This window comes from Physcomitrium patens, chromosome 12 (assembly GCF_059467195.1).
Source record: "Physcomitrium patens ecotype Gransden chromosome 12, ASM5946719v1, whole genome shotgun sequence".
Classification (NCBI taxonomy): Eukaryota; Viridiplantae; Streptophyta; class Bryopsida; order Funariales; family Funariaceae; genus Physcomitrium; species Physcomitrium patens.
Window position 1 is genome coordinate 2,650,326 of NC_143421.1, and position 15,495 is coordinate 2,665,820.

Below are 15,495 nucleotides of genomic sequence, written 5' to 3' on the forward strand. Positions count from 1 at the left end.
TTTTTAAAAAAGTACTTGGTTTAAGCCACACAATTTACTTAAAGTTATAGAAAGCATTTAATAGAATTTAGACTAGATTATCAATGTAAGATAAAAAAATGAAAAATAAAAGCTTGCAATAATCATGTCAATAGAATTAACAAATGAAAAGAACAATGAGAATGAGAAGTCATGAGAAGGAATAAATAGAAAAAATTGCTCTTTAAATTATCACTAGTTCTTATCAATTTATAAATAATTCACTAGGTTTTGAATTATGCTTATATTTTAAAATATATATCAATAAATATATAATATGTTAAAAATTTATTAAGTGCTATAAAAATAGAAACTATAAAAATATAGTAGAATTGATTTTAATTTGACATGGAATGTAAAAATTATTTTTAACATGCTTAAAATTTACAAAGTTAGAAAAGTTCAAAAAAATATTTTTTGTTAAATTAATAAGTTATAACAAAATACATCTCTTTTAATCTTAAAATTTGCTCTATATGAAATCAAATTTGATGATTAGAATAAATATTTTTTTGGAGTATATATATATTTTTCAGTTGGCTCAAAGAGTCTTTATACCTATAAGTTCATTTAAAAAAGTCATGGTACAAAAGTCTTATAAAGGTTTTTTCTTGACAAAAAAATAACTTTTTTTAGAAATATTAGCTTGTGGAAATAATGTCAAATAAAAAGAGGTTATGAAACAAATTAATTTTTTAAAATTTAAGTCTAAATATATAAATTTATATCTTAATTCTAAATACATATATATATATATATATATATATATATATCTATTTTAAAAAAAATTCAGAAAATTTTGATACAATTTTTAATATTTTTGCAAAATATACTTTTTTAAAGTGGACCTGTTATAAGATTTAGGAGAGAACATTATTCATGTAAAAAAATTGTATTCTACCTCAAATTTTTCTTTCACAACTTCTAGACTAAATTTCATAAATATAAAGCCAACTAATTTGGACTTTTTCATTTCAACTAAACAAAAAACTTAAAATTTGTGATCTTTTCCTTCTTCCAGTAAGTATAAAGAACCCTTCTCATTTACAATCACCATGTCCTAATAATTTTGAAAAGATTTATCTAGTGCAAGCAAGTGGTTTTTGCATTAGGTGGTCTTTTTGTCACATGGTAACTGTTCCATATTTCATGTCCAACTCAACATTGAAACATTGAGATACTCCTGGTAATTGTGCATTATGCACGATGACAATGTTTATCTCGATGCTCCTAAGGTTCATGGACTAAGTTATACCATGTATCTATGAGGGCATTAAAGTTGTCCAAAAGTCCCGTTGCCGATAGAACTGTTTTGAACTGTAGCGTTAAATGCTAATCTATCATTGCAATTTCGAGGCGAAGCGTTTGCTTCATTTCTAATTTGTTAGCCATCTGCTCAATCGGACTTTCAGAGGAACATGTAGGCGTGAATAATAGTAAGTGCATGGGAGATATCATGGCAGACTCTTAGTTATCTAGAGCATTGTTGCGGATGAGATTTTCCAGAGCAAGGTGTTGTGCAAGACACGATCGTTTTGTGATTCTGACGAAGCCGTCACGGAATCCGTGTTTGCTCTATACCCAGGTGTTCATCGATGCTTTGAATTGTGCTCTTCACAATTTCAATGGGGTTTGCAAGTTTTCTACCGCTGCAAAGAATTCCACGGTACTTGTGAGTTCAATTGTTTGCTGCAGCCCCAACATGACTGCCCTCTAGGGATGACTGTTTTATCAGAAAAGATGCTGCTCTACTAGCTGCACACCATACAATAGCAGATCTTAGATCCTAACCTTGTCGTGAAACGAGCACATAATGGCTGACATGTCTGTAAGATGATCTTTTCTTCTACATAGATCACAGTATTTGTTGCTTATCTGGTTCATTTACCTTTGACACACTAATTGTTTGTGTTGAGAATGTTTAGAAAGACACAAGAGTAATAGTAAGTCATACACACACAAGAGTAGTAGTAAATCATACACACAAGAGGGTTTCTAAGGAGAGAGAGCTTCACACACACAAATCTATTGATCTGGTTGTGTCTCGTATACAAGAAGAGAGAAGAGGAGAGAATGAACAGTACTTCTCTACTAGACTCTAAATATTGTAGCTATAGTAATTATTATAGTCTACAATAAATATTATGGAGAGCGTTGGCTACATTTAATGATCTCAATTCTCCTCCTCACTCATCATAATATTTACATAATATAAAATTTGTATAGAATTATGATCTATACTTTTCTGTGATCTTGCAAGATCAAGAATTGTTGCCTCATTAAAATCTTATCTAGGAAAACCTTATTTTATTTAAGGACAAAACCATAGATGAAGGAAAAAGAGTACAACATCATTTTCTTTAATTATTTAAAGAGCTCATTAACTTTCTTATTCAAGAAAAGTAAGTCACCACATACCAATGCCATAAATAAGTCGATGATGGTTGCTTAATGGGAGAGCTTTGGTGAAGATATCAGCAAGATTATTTGTAGATTCAATTTTCTTAATTATAAGTACTTGATTAGTAATTAAGTCATGAGTATAACTAAAATACTTTGGATCAATATGTTTTGTCATGTTGCCTTTAATGAAACCAACTTGCATCTGTGTAATGCAAGCACTATTATTTTCATGCAAGATAGTTGAAGAATCATCATATGAAAATCCACAGGTTGTTTGAATGAATTTATCAATTGATCGCAACCAAATACATTCTCGAGATGCTTCATGTAAGGCAATAATTTCTGCATGGTTGGATGAAGTTGCAGTTATTGTTTGTTTCAGTGATTTCCATGATATTGCACCTCCATATCTTAAAAATACATATCCTGTTTGAGATTTAGTTGTTGCAATATCAGATTTATATCCTGCATCACAATATCCAACCAATTTTGGATCTGCAGATTTTGTGTAATATAATCCCAAGTCTTTAGTACCTTTTAAATAACGTAATAAATGTTTGATGCCATTTCAATGTCGTAGTGTTGGGCGTGCACTATGTCTTGCAAGAACACTAACTACAAATGTAATATTTGATCTTGTAGATGTAGCTAAATACAAAAGTGCTCTATCCGCTGTGAGGTATGGATATTGGTCTCCCAATATTTCTTCCTCCTCCTTGTATGGGTAGTATGGATCATGACCATCATGACCACATGCAACCATTGGTGTGGATAATGGATAAGCATCAATCATATTAAATCTTTGCAAAATTTGTCTACTATACGTTAGTTGGTAGAGAAAAATGCTATCATCTATAAGATGCATAATCTGAAGACCCATGCAGAAAGTTTTTTTTCTAGCATTTTCATCTCAAATTCACGTATAAGTAGGTTTGTAGCTGTAACACATGCAGATGTAGTGCCCACTAGGTTAAGATCATCAACATATATAACGATGATCACAAAACCAATTTTATCTTGTTTGATATACAAACAAGGGATTAGTAGATCACTTATAAAATTATTTGTAATTAAATAATCTCGAAGACGTTGATACCACATTCATCCGGATTGTTTTAAACCATACAAGGCCTTACATAATTTAATACCATGATATTTTCTTGGAGCGGGTTGATTTGGAGTTCCTGTTTCTAAGCCAAGTGGAACTTTCATATAAATATATGTATCAAGAGAACTATATAGATATGCAGTAACTACATCCATCAGATGCATCTCAAAGGTGGCATGAACTGACATTCCAATAATATATCGAAATGTAATTGAATCCATGATTGGAGAATATGTAGATTCATAATCAATGCCAAATCGTTGAGTAAATCCTTGAGCAACAAGACGAGCTTTATAGTGGATTATTTGGCCTTGAGCATCTCGCTTGCATATTAATACCATTTTATATCCCACAGGGCGAGATGTAAGAGTGTCTACAATTAGACCAAAGACTTTTCTCTTATTCAAAGAGACATACTCCTCCTCAATAGCAGTTTTTCATTTTGGCCAATCAGAGCGACGCATCGTCTCTTCGATGGTTTGAGGTTCAGGATCATCTTCCTCACAAGAAAGGGCTTCTATAATCATATATGCAAATGATTCATCTACTTTAATAGATGGTCTGTCCCAAATATCATCTGTAGCATAATACAAAATAGATAATTCTTTACTCAACTTGTTCTTATTTCTTCCAATTCCAAGATTGTTTTTCATAGGAATTGAAGGTACATTATGCATAGATATATCATCATGAATTGGTAGTCCTGCAAGATGAGTGGTAATTTCTTGAGAAATAATACCAGGATTAGTTAATTTTATAGCTTTCTTCTTATGTGGTTGCTTATCTGGTCCACGAGTTCTTTTAGTTGTTGTTGTTATAACTTGAGGTATTCTAGTCAATGGCACTATAATCTGAGAAGGTGCATTCTGAGCCTCATTAATAGGAACTCTTGTAATTCTAGGTGCATCATTGAAGCCATCATGTGTTTCATTTGCGATCCATTTTAAATGCAAAATCTTAGCAACTTCAGTTTTTGCCAAAGATGTCCTAGGATCGGGATTCATTGTAAACGTTTTTGGTGCTTCAAATATGAGTACTTTATTTCTTTGTTGATTGGATACTCCTCCTTGAAGAGATGGAAATACAGTTTCTTCAAAACGATAATTTTGCAAACGTGCACGTAATAATGTGCCAGTTGATGGATCAACAATATGAATAATGCTTGGTGAATCAAAACCAACATATATGTCTTCTTGTCGATGAGCTCCAATGGTATGCCATTGAGGTTCTGGTACTGGAATCCAAGCACGGCAACCAAATACTCGTAAGTGAGATACATTTAGAACACGACCCAAAATGAGCTCATGTGGTGAAACAATTTCAAGAGAAGAAGGGCGGAGGCATATTAATGCTGCAGCATGTGAAACTGCATGACCCCACAAAGATGTAGGTAGATTTGCATGAAGGAGGAGTGGCCGCGTAATGAGTTGTATACGCTTTATAAATGACTCTGCAAGTCCATTTTGAGCATGTTCATATGAAACACAATATGTCAACTCGATTTCTGTTGCAGTACAATAGTCTTCAAAAGACTTTGATACAAATTCTTTTGTATTATCCATACGCAATGTTTTTATAGGATAATCAGGAAAATGTGCCCGAAAGTGAATAAGCATAGATATAAGATTGACAAACACCATGTTTTGAGTTGATAATAATGAAACATGTGATTGTTTACCTGATGCATCAACAAGGACCAAAAAATAACGAAATGGTCCTGATATTAGATTAATAGGACCACAAATATCACCATGCAATCTTTCAAGCATTGGTGGTAATTCTTGTGGAAGTTTCCAAATTAAAGGTCGAGTAATCATTTTACCTTGCACGTATGCACGACATAATTGCATAGAGTCTACATCTGTAGGCTTTAAATTGTGCCTAGTTATACATGGAATGATCTTTCTAAATAATGTGGATCCTGGATGTCCCAATTGTCCATGCTAGAGAGAAACGCGACTCTCTAAGATAGATGATGCAAAATTAAATATAATGGGAGGCCAAATCACAATTCGGTATAAACCATTTTCTGTAGCAAAAGCTTTTTCAACAACTTTATGATTCTTTGTAAGAACCAAAACTTCTTTTCTATTTAAAGTGGCAGTCGAGAGGTGATAACCATTAATACGCACATCTCGGTAGCTGATCAGACTCCGAGGTGCTGATGGTGCAAACATCGCATGTTTACATTTTATGATGGAACCCGCAAGTAATTTTACCATCGTTGTGCCCTCTTAGAAACAAAATACATTTGCTCAAGCCATGGTCGTCATACTTTTAGTTTGCCAAGTTGAAGATTTTTCAATAAAAAATCGTCTATTTTGCAAGATAGTATGTATTGCAGAATCAATAAGCGCATCATTTGATTCATCATTAGAGATTCTATCATTCATATAAGCCTCTAAGTCATCAATACCAAATGAATCCATGGATGCATCCATGGTATGAACTTCACGAGCCTCAGCTCGTAATTTCTTATTTTCTTGGAAAATTTTAATAAAATATTTTGAAGTACGGCACGCATGTGCTAGATGTCCAATCATTCCACATTTATGGCAAGAACGCATCTCTGATTTTTGTTTTCTACTACAATTAATAATAGAACGTTTATTCTTTCCATATGGATAGAAATGGTCTTGACTATGACTACCCTGATACTTATGTGCACGTTTCCCATATTTATATAATTTCTTCTTAGACTTTAAAATATCAAGTGCATGAGATTCTAGAACTGTAGTTCCAATAGGACGAGCTTTTGCATTACGTAAGAGTAGCTCATTTTGCTTCTCCACAAGAAGTAGATAGGACATGAGATCAGAATGACTCTGAAATTTCATGTTCTTGTATTGTTGTGCAAGTACAGCAGATGCAGGAGGAAATGTAGAGAGAGTTTTTTCAATCATTTCTTCTTCAGAAATGCTTTGTCCACATAATCGTAATTGTGAGACAATACTATATATTTTACTATTGAAAGCATTTAAATTTGGAAAATCCAAGACACGTAAATGTTTCCAATTATGACGTGCACGTGGAAGAAAAATGGTCTTTTGATGATCAAACCTAGATTTAAGATTCTTCCAAAGTTCTGTAGGGTCTTCCATTTCCAAATATTGATGTTGTAATGCGGGTACAAGATGACGATGAAGGAGAAGAAGTGCTTTCCAATGAATAACAAGAGATATAGAAATACTTGTTGTAGGAGATTCTTCAAACATAATAGCATCCAAGAGTTGTTCTGCATATAAATTTGTTTTTGCTATTTTTGCCCATAATAGATAATTGTTTCCATCATCAGTCAATGGTGGAAATAAAAGAACTTGAAAATATTGGGATGCACTGATAATAGTTGGAACCATAGTAGAAGCAGTTGAAGATGTTGAAGTACTCATTATAAATAAATCTGTCAAGAAAATACAAAATTAAGTAGAAAAGTTGAGTAAAACGTACCTTAAAATATGAAGTCAAATAAAATGATAAACTTGAACTTGAAAAAATAAAATTATATATATATATATATATATATAAAGAGAAAAAGTTGTAGATTAAGGCAACAGAATAGAAATAAGATGGTGGTAGTAGGCAGCAGTAGGGCGACAGGGTGGCAGTGGCGGGCAGCAGCAGGCAGCAGGCGATAGCATCAGCAGCGATAGGGTGGCAGCGGTGGATTTGGCGGCAGTTTGGCAGTAGGCGCGGGGCACAGCAGGGAGCAGGGAGCAAGGAGCAGGCAAAGGGTGGAGTTGGGCTAGATCAAGTATTCAGAGCAAGCAAGGCAGGGAGTGGAACAAGTGCTCTAAACAAGCAGCTAATGTGTGAGGGGCCAGCAAGAAGAACAAGATCATAACCCAGACATTGAGTAGGATAGCAACAGGTTTGAAGAGTCAAAGACTAGAGCAAAAAATTGTGATAGTGTGTAGAAGAGAATCGTGCTGATAACGTGTTGAGAATGTTTAGAAAGATACAAGAGTAATAGTAAGTCATATACACACACAAGAGTAGTAGTAAGTCATACACACACAAGAGTAGTAGTAAGTCATACACACAAGAGGGTTTCTGAGGAGAGAAAGCTTCACACACAAATCTATTGATCTGGTTGTGTCTAGTATACAAGAAGAGAGAAGAGGAGAGGATGAACAATACTTCTCCACTAGACTCTAAATACTATAGTTACAATAATTATTGTAGTCTACAGTAAATATTATGGAGAGCTACATTTAATGATCTCAACAGTTTCCAAGTAAGATGCAGACCTAGAGAAAAGGACACGGAGATCTTTAGTGGTTATCATGTAGGCTGAATGCTTTAGAAGCACAGCAACGAAGTATTGGTTTTTTGCATTCGCAGGGAGTTGAATGGTATGGTTGATCGCTGTCTGTCCTAGCAAGTAGCATCAACTTGCACTGAACGTGATTGGGACCAGGATATACTGAATGACTTCCGATCATTGTTTAGCACCATGGCTTTCAGCTTTTGGAGGCACCGGAGAGTTGTGCATAAATCAGAAGTAAGTTATATTGTATTGTGAGTTTGAGGTATACCCTCGTAATGATAGGGAATTCAGGGACACAAGTGTAGCCGATTCCTTTGTTGGTTGGATATTCTTCTTTTGGAACCGAGGCAAAAACTTTCGAAGAATGACAGAAAATATCTTCTTTCAATCTTTGCTTAATCTGGAGCTAGATGATTATCTCGAAACATGATGAAGCCTTGTGGGTTTTGCATGAGCAATTAATTATCCTGTAGAATGTTAATATCCGCTGTCTGCTAGAACCTAAAACCGAATTAACCCGATAGCGTGCAATTGCATCGTTCGGAAGAGCCCTCGATAATCATCTCTCGTTTGCAGGTGATGGAGGAAGTGGTGGGATTGCGTGTCGCACTGTATGAAGAAGAGCAAATATATTCGGAGGTTTCTGCAGAAAGAGCGATCTCTTGGGAGCTTGACGAATTGGAATCAGCTCTGCAGGTTTTACTGCCCAAACTCTTTGAGATAATTAGTTTGGTATTATGCACCTCCAGAGATGAACCCTCACAAGATAGTACTTGTGTACATGAGATGACGAACAGCCAAAGCTGAGAAAACAATTTCTGGATCTTGTTCTAGCAGCCAGGCAAGTTGAATATGCAACTTCCCAGTCATTGTGGAAAAGTTAACATCGAAGAGGAAAAGTACAAGAATCTTATCAGAGAAAAACAGTTTCTTAAACAAAAAGTATCTCGACTTGGGTGAAACTAGACTGAAGAGGTAAAAACACTAAATTGGAGTTCGGTTGTCTGTCCTCAATGGATGCCGTTAATTCGCTACAAGGTTATTAGCATATACGTTGTGTTGTATCCGCTCTGGGACTTCATCAGTCTTGTGGCCACTTGTGACTGGTAGATTGCTAACATGAAGGTGCAAGTTTAGAAATATAATAAGATTTGCTCATTCGTCTTGTTCCTCCAAAGAATGCTGGAAACCCAGAAAACTTGAGATCAAGGACTCCAAGCTAACATAAATTTCGGGTCACTCTAGTATTGTATGGTTTTTCGTGAAGTTGACATCTTCTGTTGTGCTGTATGTTTGAAGTGGAAAGCATGATAGCTCTCTAACGGCTTACTAGGTTACAGATAACTGGCTTGCATCGCATCCCGCTTTTGAATCGGAGCACTAAGGTAGTAACTTGTCACATGCTAGTTGGAAACAATTCAATGTTTGCTCCAGCTAAAAATGACTCTGACCCTTACAATGCATCTGCATCACCCTCATCAAATAACAAGAATAATACCTTGGGCGATTCGAATTCTAAGCACGCAATGTAAGTATATCCAGCTCTCACTGTTCATCAAATATCATGTGTAACCGCAAGGCCGGAGTACACTAAAAACATCAACAACGTTGGAGTAGGGCAAAACTCGTACCCAGATAGCTGTTAGACAACAACAGACACTATCCATCTGACCGCACAACCCATAGATTTACACTAACCGGGAAATACTTGGTCCTGTAGACGGACATCAAGGAGCAAGGAATTCAAATTTGAGAAACAGACAGCCACACAACCATTCAGTCACCAGGTAGCCCATCCTAACGCACCGAAAGTGAGTTCCAAGATGAACCCACCAATCATTGCCCCCATAGAAGACCAAAGTTGAAAGAAAACACTTCTAACAAAGTTCCCATGAGACTCAGCGGCTTTCTTTATAAAGTTGCAACACAGTCATAGTATCTGCAAACACCTTCAGCTGGTAAACAGTTGCGAATAGTGCGGCAATCGCTAATGAACCAAAACAGTTTAAACCACTCCGCCGAAGACTGTTACAGCAGTTGGAGAGTACACAAGTCAGGATCACTGCATCGGCCGAAGATTTACACAAACCTTTAAACGAACCAGACCCACAAAGTAAATTTATCCATCTCACTTGGAATAAACAACTGATGACATTCTCTATGAAGGAAAAATTTCTCATCGTATGAGAAACTAATCACATTAAGTGCAATATTGTAGCATAATAATTCCACTAAAAAGAACCTCTCTGAAGAAACACCACCTCCAGAACACTCTTGTAGCAAATTCTCCTAATTTGCAGTAATTCACAAGATTACGGTTCTGGTTACCAATAAGAGATCACGACTTACTACCTGAACCTACACTTCCTCGTAAACACTACAACTATATCTCGGGAAAATTCTAAAGAAACCTAAACTTCAACAGCCAACATTAATAGTTAAAGACGGAAAGGAAACCATGGATCCCAACACTATTGAGTAACCCAATCTAACCGAGAAGATTCTATTAGAGCATCCACTAAAAAAAAAATGCCCTGCACACGCCTTACGCCGCATACGGTGGATCGATCATCGCCCACTCGAACACTTGCTCGTACTGCAGCGCAGACCGCGTCCACGACACGTCCTTCTCCATCCCCCGCTCCTGCATCCGCGCCCACCCCTCCTTGTCGTTCCGGTACGCGAAGATCGCGCCCCACAGACTGTTCACCATCGCGTCCTTCGACAGCGGCGAGAATATCCACCCCGTCCCGCTCCCCTCTCCGTTGTTCGCATCCGGGTTGTAGTTCTCGATCGTGTCCCGCAGCCCGCCCGTTGCGTGCGCTACTGGGATCGTCCCGTACCGCATCGCGTACAGCTGGTTCAGCCCGCATGGCTCGAATCGAGACGGCATCAGCAGGATGTCGCACCCTGCCGTGATCCTGTGCGCCACCGGCACGCTGAATCCCACCCACCCCCGGAACTTCTCCCTGTACTGCGTCTCCGCCCACTTCATCCACTTCTCCATCTCCGTGTCCCCGCTCCCCAGCATCACCACCTGGATGTCGTCCGTCATCAGCTCCGGCAACCCCTCTTGCACGATGTCCGGCCCCTTCTGGTAATCCAGCCGCCCGATGAACCCGATCAGCGGCACCTCCGGCCTCACCGGCAGCCCCAACTCCCTCTGCAGCGCGGCTTTGCACTCCGCCTTCCCCGCCATATCTCCCACCGTGAACGTCGCAGGCAAATGCCGGTCCACCGAAGGGCTCCAGTCGTCCACGTCCACGCCGTTCGTGATGCCGTTGATCACAGCAGCTCGGCTCCCCAGCAGCTTGTCCAGCCCGCACCCTCCCTCCGGAGTCGTGATCTCCCATGCGTACCCCTGGCTCACCGTCAGAATCCGATCCGACGTCACCACCGCCCCCTTCAGATGATTCACCGCCTCCCCCTTGTCCAACGCGTGCAATCGAGCCCACTCCGGGAACACCCACTCCAGCGCCCCGTACCATTCCAGCGGGATGCCCAGGTTGCTGAACGTCGTCGCCGGCTCCACCCCTTGGTGCGCCAGGTTGTGGATCGCCAAAATGCACCGCGAGTTCACGTACACGCCGTGCCGCCTATACTTCGACGCCAGCAGCACGGGCACCAGCGACGCATGCCAGTCGTTCGCCACGAACACGCACTTCTCCCCGTACGTGTACCCGCCCAGCGCCAGCACCAACGGCGCCTCGCACGCTGCGTGGCACAGAAGAGTGAACCTGAATTGGTTGTCGCCGAATGCGCCCCTCGTATCCCCGTACGGCGTTCCCTGCCGATGGTACGACGGATGGTCCACGAACACCCAGTCCACCCCCGCCCGAAACTCGTGAAAGAACGCCACTTCGTGCGTCGCCCCGAAGCACGCCACCGGAATCCGGCACTGGCAATCGAACGCGCCCTCGTACATCGCGTCCGTCACCCCGTTCATGTACCGCGGAGCCACCACCATCACGCGGTGCCCCCTCTGTGCCAGCGCAATCGGCAGAGACCCGCACACGTCTCCCAACCCACCGGTTTTCGAGTACGGCGCCACTTCCGCAGACACGAACACGACGTTAAGCAGAGTCTTCGCGCGCTTCGTCTCGTCCGAGTCCGCCAGATCCTTCAGCATCTGCTCCTGCTCTTGGTTTCTTTCGCTGGGGTCGGCCGAGAACGTCAGAGTGTTCTCGGGCGCGGGGGTTTGCGGCCATGCACCGATGGACGACTCCACCGCGCTGCACCACACGCCATTGCGGCTGGAAGACGAGGATGAGACAGCCTTCAGAGGAGTCACCTGCACCACCAGGGCCTCAATTGCCGACGTCTTCAACGACAATGTCCGGCTGATACGAGAAGTGGTAACCCCAACATCTTGCAGCCTTGGAGTCAAGACCTTCTCAATTCTATTATTCGACGCCACGCTCTTGCAGAAGCAGTTCGTCTGGTGGATCGTCGCCATAATCTCTCACAGTATCAATCCCTCGGACCCGGCCGCCGATCCCACATCCTGCTCTCAGCACAACCGGCACACCACAATCAAACCCTGCACCCCCAATTTCGTCACATTTATTTTGTGTAGTCATCACACCGTCTGCTCATGCTGTAGGAGCACTGCCGGATTTTACTCATAATCAAAGCGGTGTTGGGTTCACAACCCTCGTGTGCCATATAATACATATGAGTAATACCAATATCGATATAATGAAAAATCTGCACATGCACGCAACTCAAAACTTGCACAAGGCCAGCGAACATCTAGACTAAAGGCCACTAATGGCGACTCCTCAAACGCAAGAACAGCCACCCCCGATGGACGTAAATGAGACCCATTTCATGCGCCGTTGCACATTCATCAATTCCAGCACAACAAGGAACGACTGAAACTCCACTTCAAAATCGACATCGGCATAAAATTGATCACCCTAACCTCACCCCACGATCACCACAAAACGACTCTCGCACACCATCTGCCTCTTCCACATGTGCGAATCGCGCCGCAATCTCACCACCAATCGCCAAATTTCTAGCCCGCATCGCAACTCGAATTCCAACCAAAACTTTCACCTCATCGGAAACACGACAGATCACAACCCACAACCCGGTTGCGACCACATACCAGCTAACCCCTGAACTCCCAAGCTCCACGCCCTCGCCGCGACCACATGTAGCGCCTTCTCTCCCTTCTCTCCCGGCAGCACTGAGACTTCAATGCATCAATTAAGCCGCCATTGCAACTCCAGTGGTGGATCTTATCGCCTACAAGTGGCAGTCGAGCGCACCGGAATCATCTCTCGCTCTCTGCTTCGCTCTGGGTTTCGGCCCCATGCTCTATCTCACCTCACGGCTCTGCCTCCTTGCCCCTTCGACGCGACCTTCCCCAGCCGTGGTACCTACCAGCTGGATTTCCTACCCGCCATGTTGCGAGATTCCGCGTCTGGCAGGTAGGAAAGACGGCAGTCGCGACGACAAGTGGAATCGGGAGCTCGGTACGTCGGCAGGTATCTGCTGAACTCAAGCGGGGTCTCCGTTTTGTAGACCCAATCATTCTTTCATTTTCTTTTTCTTCTATTTGTTTGCCTGTCTGAAAAACTATGCCACTATCAGAGCTTGAGTTCCTATTTTGAGTATAATTTTGAAGCTACGATTTATGGGAGAATTTCTTTGGACTAAAGGTTCTTCTTTGTTGAGTACAAATAAAAATCATACAATATAAAAATTGATATTATATGCTATTCTTTAGAATATGTATAGAACACCCAAAAGACAAGTAGAGTGCATTACAAAACATGTGTACTTAGATGGACAAATATTTCTTTAAAGAAGTGTTCATAATTTTAAATGGAAAAATAATTTTTTTGGTAAGAACTTGCATCTTTCATTAAAAAAAAATAGACGTGAGAAATAAATAATTTATTACTATCTTGATAACAATTGAATAAAAACATGGTTTTAATGTGACTTTTGGAATTTTTTAGATATGTTATATAAATTCTTTTAAGTATTTTAATATTAAAAATATATACTTTAAAAGAAAAACTATACCTAAAAATAACCTTATACGATGTAATTTAAAATTTAAAATTTATACTAAAAAACATATTTTATTACTTGTAGTAGTGATTATAAAGTATCTAAGGAGAAAATTTTTAAATTGTAGTACTATGACAAAGTATCATAGTTAAAGATATACAACCTACAAATTTTTTATACATATTTAGATATGAATTCGGGTTATTTATTATTGTATATAGAGAGGATATAGAAAGACTTATCAATTAAATGTATTATCTTCAAATTATAGATTGCAACTTCCTAAAGTAGCAAAAATAGACTATTAAACTAAGTATAATAGACTTGTTGCATTATCCATAATTGAAGCTGAATATTGTATTTTATCTAGCAAAAATAGACTATTCAATTGTTGGAAAACTCTATAATTTAGAGCTCTAGTGAAGAGGTGAATTACAACTCATGTATAAAAGACTTGAAGTAGATCTTCTTGAATTAATTTTTCTTTTCTAATCAGTATCAGGATAAGCAATAAGTTGTCCAAGTTTTATCTTTCGATAATGAATTTTTTAATCAATGGTTCCCTTTACATATCTTAAAATGTGCATTTTTCCTTTTCAATGAGGTTTTTGTGGTAATGTATAATATCTAATATTATTGACTACAAAATTGATGTTGAGCCTTTTAATATATGATGAATATAAAAGACTTCTAACAAGTCTTTTATACTTAGTTTTGTCAACTAATTTGCTTCTCCTTTCATTCTGGATTTTCAAGCCTTTATCTATTGGAGTTGTACAAGGATTGCAATCATATATACCAAATATGTTACCAATACTATTTACATGGTTTTTTGGATGAAAAATTATACTATTTTAAAGTATTTAAACTCTCTATCCAAATAAGTTTGAACTTTTTCTATACTTGCTATTTCAAATTCTAATTATAATCATTTTATAACTTTTAATATTTATTTTTTATTATTTCTTATAATTATTAAATTATCATCATATAAAAATAAAAATATATATAATTTTTCATAATAATAAATTTAAAAATTAGAATTTGCATTTAATTTTCTTAATCCAATCTTTTGTAGGTACTTATCAATCCTACTATACCAAGTTCAAGGAAACTTTCAAAGATTATACAAGGCTCATTTGAATTTGCAAATCCTTTCATTGTTTCTATATTCTTCAAAGCCATGTAGAATTTTTATATACACTTCTTCTTTTAAACACCATTTAAAAATACAATTTAATATCATATTTCTTTATTTGCCATTTATAAGATACAACTAATATCATGACTATTTTAATAGTATTCCATCTTATGATAAGAATAAAGGTTTTTAAAAAATCTTTTTTTTGCTATTTAAAGCCTTAAGTAATTTTTCAAGCCTTATATTTTAAATTTTTTCTTCAACTTCATTCTTGTTTTTAAACATCCATTTATATGTTATAGATTTCTTTTCAATTGATAAGTCTCATCTTTTCCATGTATTATTTTTTTTAATACTTCTTATTTTTGTTTGATAGCTTCTTTCTACTTCTTATTTTTGCTTGCTTAAAAATAATCTATAGGATCTTATTCAAAATATATAGTTAATAATTAGCTATCTTGAAGCTTAGTAGAAGGCTGTTTATAACTTTCTATCTTTTTTCTTGTTGAAAGTTGTCTTATTTAAGATGGA

General features: G+C 38.3%; 1 protein-coding gene across 4 annotated transcripts; it reads right to left on the reverse strand.

Annotated features, from left to right (window-relative positions):
* Positions 1–9,957: 9,957 nt before the first annotated feature.
* On the reverse strand, positions 9,958–13,140 carry LOC112289865 (starch synthase 1, chloroplastic/amyloplastic). Of its 4 annotated transcripts, none has more exons than XM_024535538.3 (2): positions 12,910–13,140; positions 9,958–12,300 (listed from the first exon to the last, which is right to left on the reverse strand). In XM_024535538.3, the coding sequence occupies exon 2, from the start codon at positions 12,250–12,252 to the stop codon at positions 10,342–10,344; it is 1,911 nt and encodes a 636-aa protein (XP_024391306.1). In that variant the 5' UTR covers positions 12,253–12,300; positions 12,910–13,140; the 3' UTR covers positions 9,958–10,341. The 4 variants fall into 4 exon arrangements, with proteins under 4 accessions (XP_024391306.1, XP_073394006.1, XP_073394008.1 ...); XM_073537905.2 differs by having other exon boundaries at positions 9,958–12,336; XM_073537907.2 differs by having other exon boundaries at positions 12,726–13,140.
* Positions 13,141–15,495: the final 2,355 nt, after the last annotated feature.

Coding starts and splice junctions, on each gene's coding strand:
- LOC112289865 (XM_024535538.3), bottom strand. CDS start 12,252: ATGGCGACGATCCACCAGACGAACTGCTTCTGCAAGAGCGTGGCGTCG.